Below are 1276 nucleotides of genomic sequence, written 5' to 3'. Positions count from 1 at the left end.
TCTAAAGATCAACAGACTCAACTTGAAGGTATATTACATGAGGACAAATTGAGTGTCCAGGCTTCCAGTGTTACTGATGGTGTTTACAGAGTGACTGTTATAATGTCTGATTCTATGAATATCAATGAAGTTCTCCAGCAAGCACTCTCTATTACAGAAACTCAACCTGCTGATGCTGAAAAGATACACGTATCAGACACTATAGAAAATAAACCAAGTGCCCCTCCCAATGTCTCAGAGTCAAAAATAGAAGCAGTTTCTGTCCCTGAAGTACCCACAGAAAAGATACCTTTGAATAAATCTACCACATGTATATTTACAAGTTTTCTTCCCAAATCTCAATTTTGTGTTGGTTTATTTGAAAACTTGAGAAACCTAGCTGAGATTATAACTGAAATCAACACACAATGTTCAGCATCAGAAGAAAGTTATCTTCCTAAAATTGGAGAATATGTAGCAGCTTTGTTTGAAGGTAGTTGGTATCGGGCTGAGGTTTTAAATATCCTGGATGATAAAATAACAGTTCTCTTCATAGATTATGGCAATAACAGTGATGTTTCTGTGAAAGAAATACGTAAATTGAATCCAAGACATCTCAAATTACCAGCTCAAGCCATCACTTGTTCATTTGATGGTATAGATGCACCTCTTTCTAAAGATCAACAGACTCAACTTGAAGGTATATTACATGAGGACAAATTGAGTGTCCAGGCTTCCAGTGTTACTGATGGTGTTTACAGAGTGACTGTTATAATGTCTGATTCTATGAATATCAATGAAGTTCTCCAGCAAGCACTCTCTATTACAGAAACTCAACCTGCTGATGCTGAAAAGATACACGTATCAGACACTATAGAAAATAAACCAAGTGCCCCTCCCAATGTCTCAGAGTCAAAAATAGAAGCAGTTTCTGTCCCTGAAGTACCCACAGAAAAGATACCTTTGAATAAATCTACCACATGTATATTTACAAGTTTTCTTCCCAAATCTCAATTTTGTGTTGGTTTATTTGAAAACTTGAGAAACCTAGCTGAGATTATAACTGAAATCAACACACAATGTTCAGCATCAGAAGAAAGTTATCTTCCTAAAATTGGAGAATATGTAGCAGCTTTGTTTGAAGGTAGTTGGTATCGGGCTGAGGTTTTAAATATCCTGGATGATAAAATAACAGTTCTCTTCATAGATTATGGCAATAACAGTGATGTTTCTGTGAAAGAAATACGTAAATTGAATCCAAGACATCTCAAATTACCAGCTCAAGCCATCACTGTCA

General features: G+C 36.0%; 1 protein-coding gene across 1 annotated transcript; it reads left to right on the top strand.

Annotated features, from left to right (window-relative positions):
* Nucleotides 1–102: 102 nt before the first annotated feature.
* LOTGIDRAFT_177019 (hypothetical protein) lies at nucleotides 103–1272 on the top strand (the record flags this gene model as incomplete). The annotated part of the gene is made up of 1 exon (XM_009047722.1): nucleotides 103–1272. A coding segment is annotated over one exon (1170 nt), but the record flags the coding sequence as incomplete, so codon positions are not given.
* Nucleotides 1273–1276: the final 4 nt, after the last annotated feature.

The sequence above is a fragment of the Lottia gigantea genome, assembly GCF_000327385.1.
Source record: "Lottia gigantea unplaced genomic scaffold LOTGIsca_11595, whole genome shotgun sequence".
Lineage (NCBI taxonomy): Eukaryota > Metazoa > Mollusca > Gastropoda > Lottiidae > Lottia > Lottia gigantea.
This window is presented reverse-complemented; position numbering and strand designations above follow the sequence as displayed.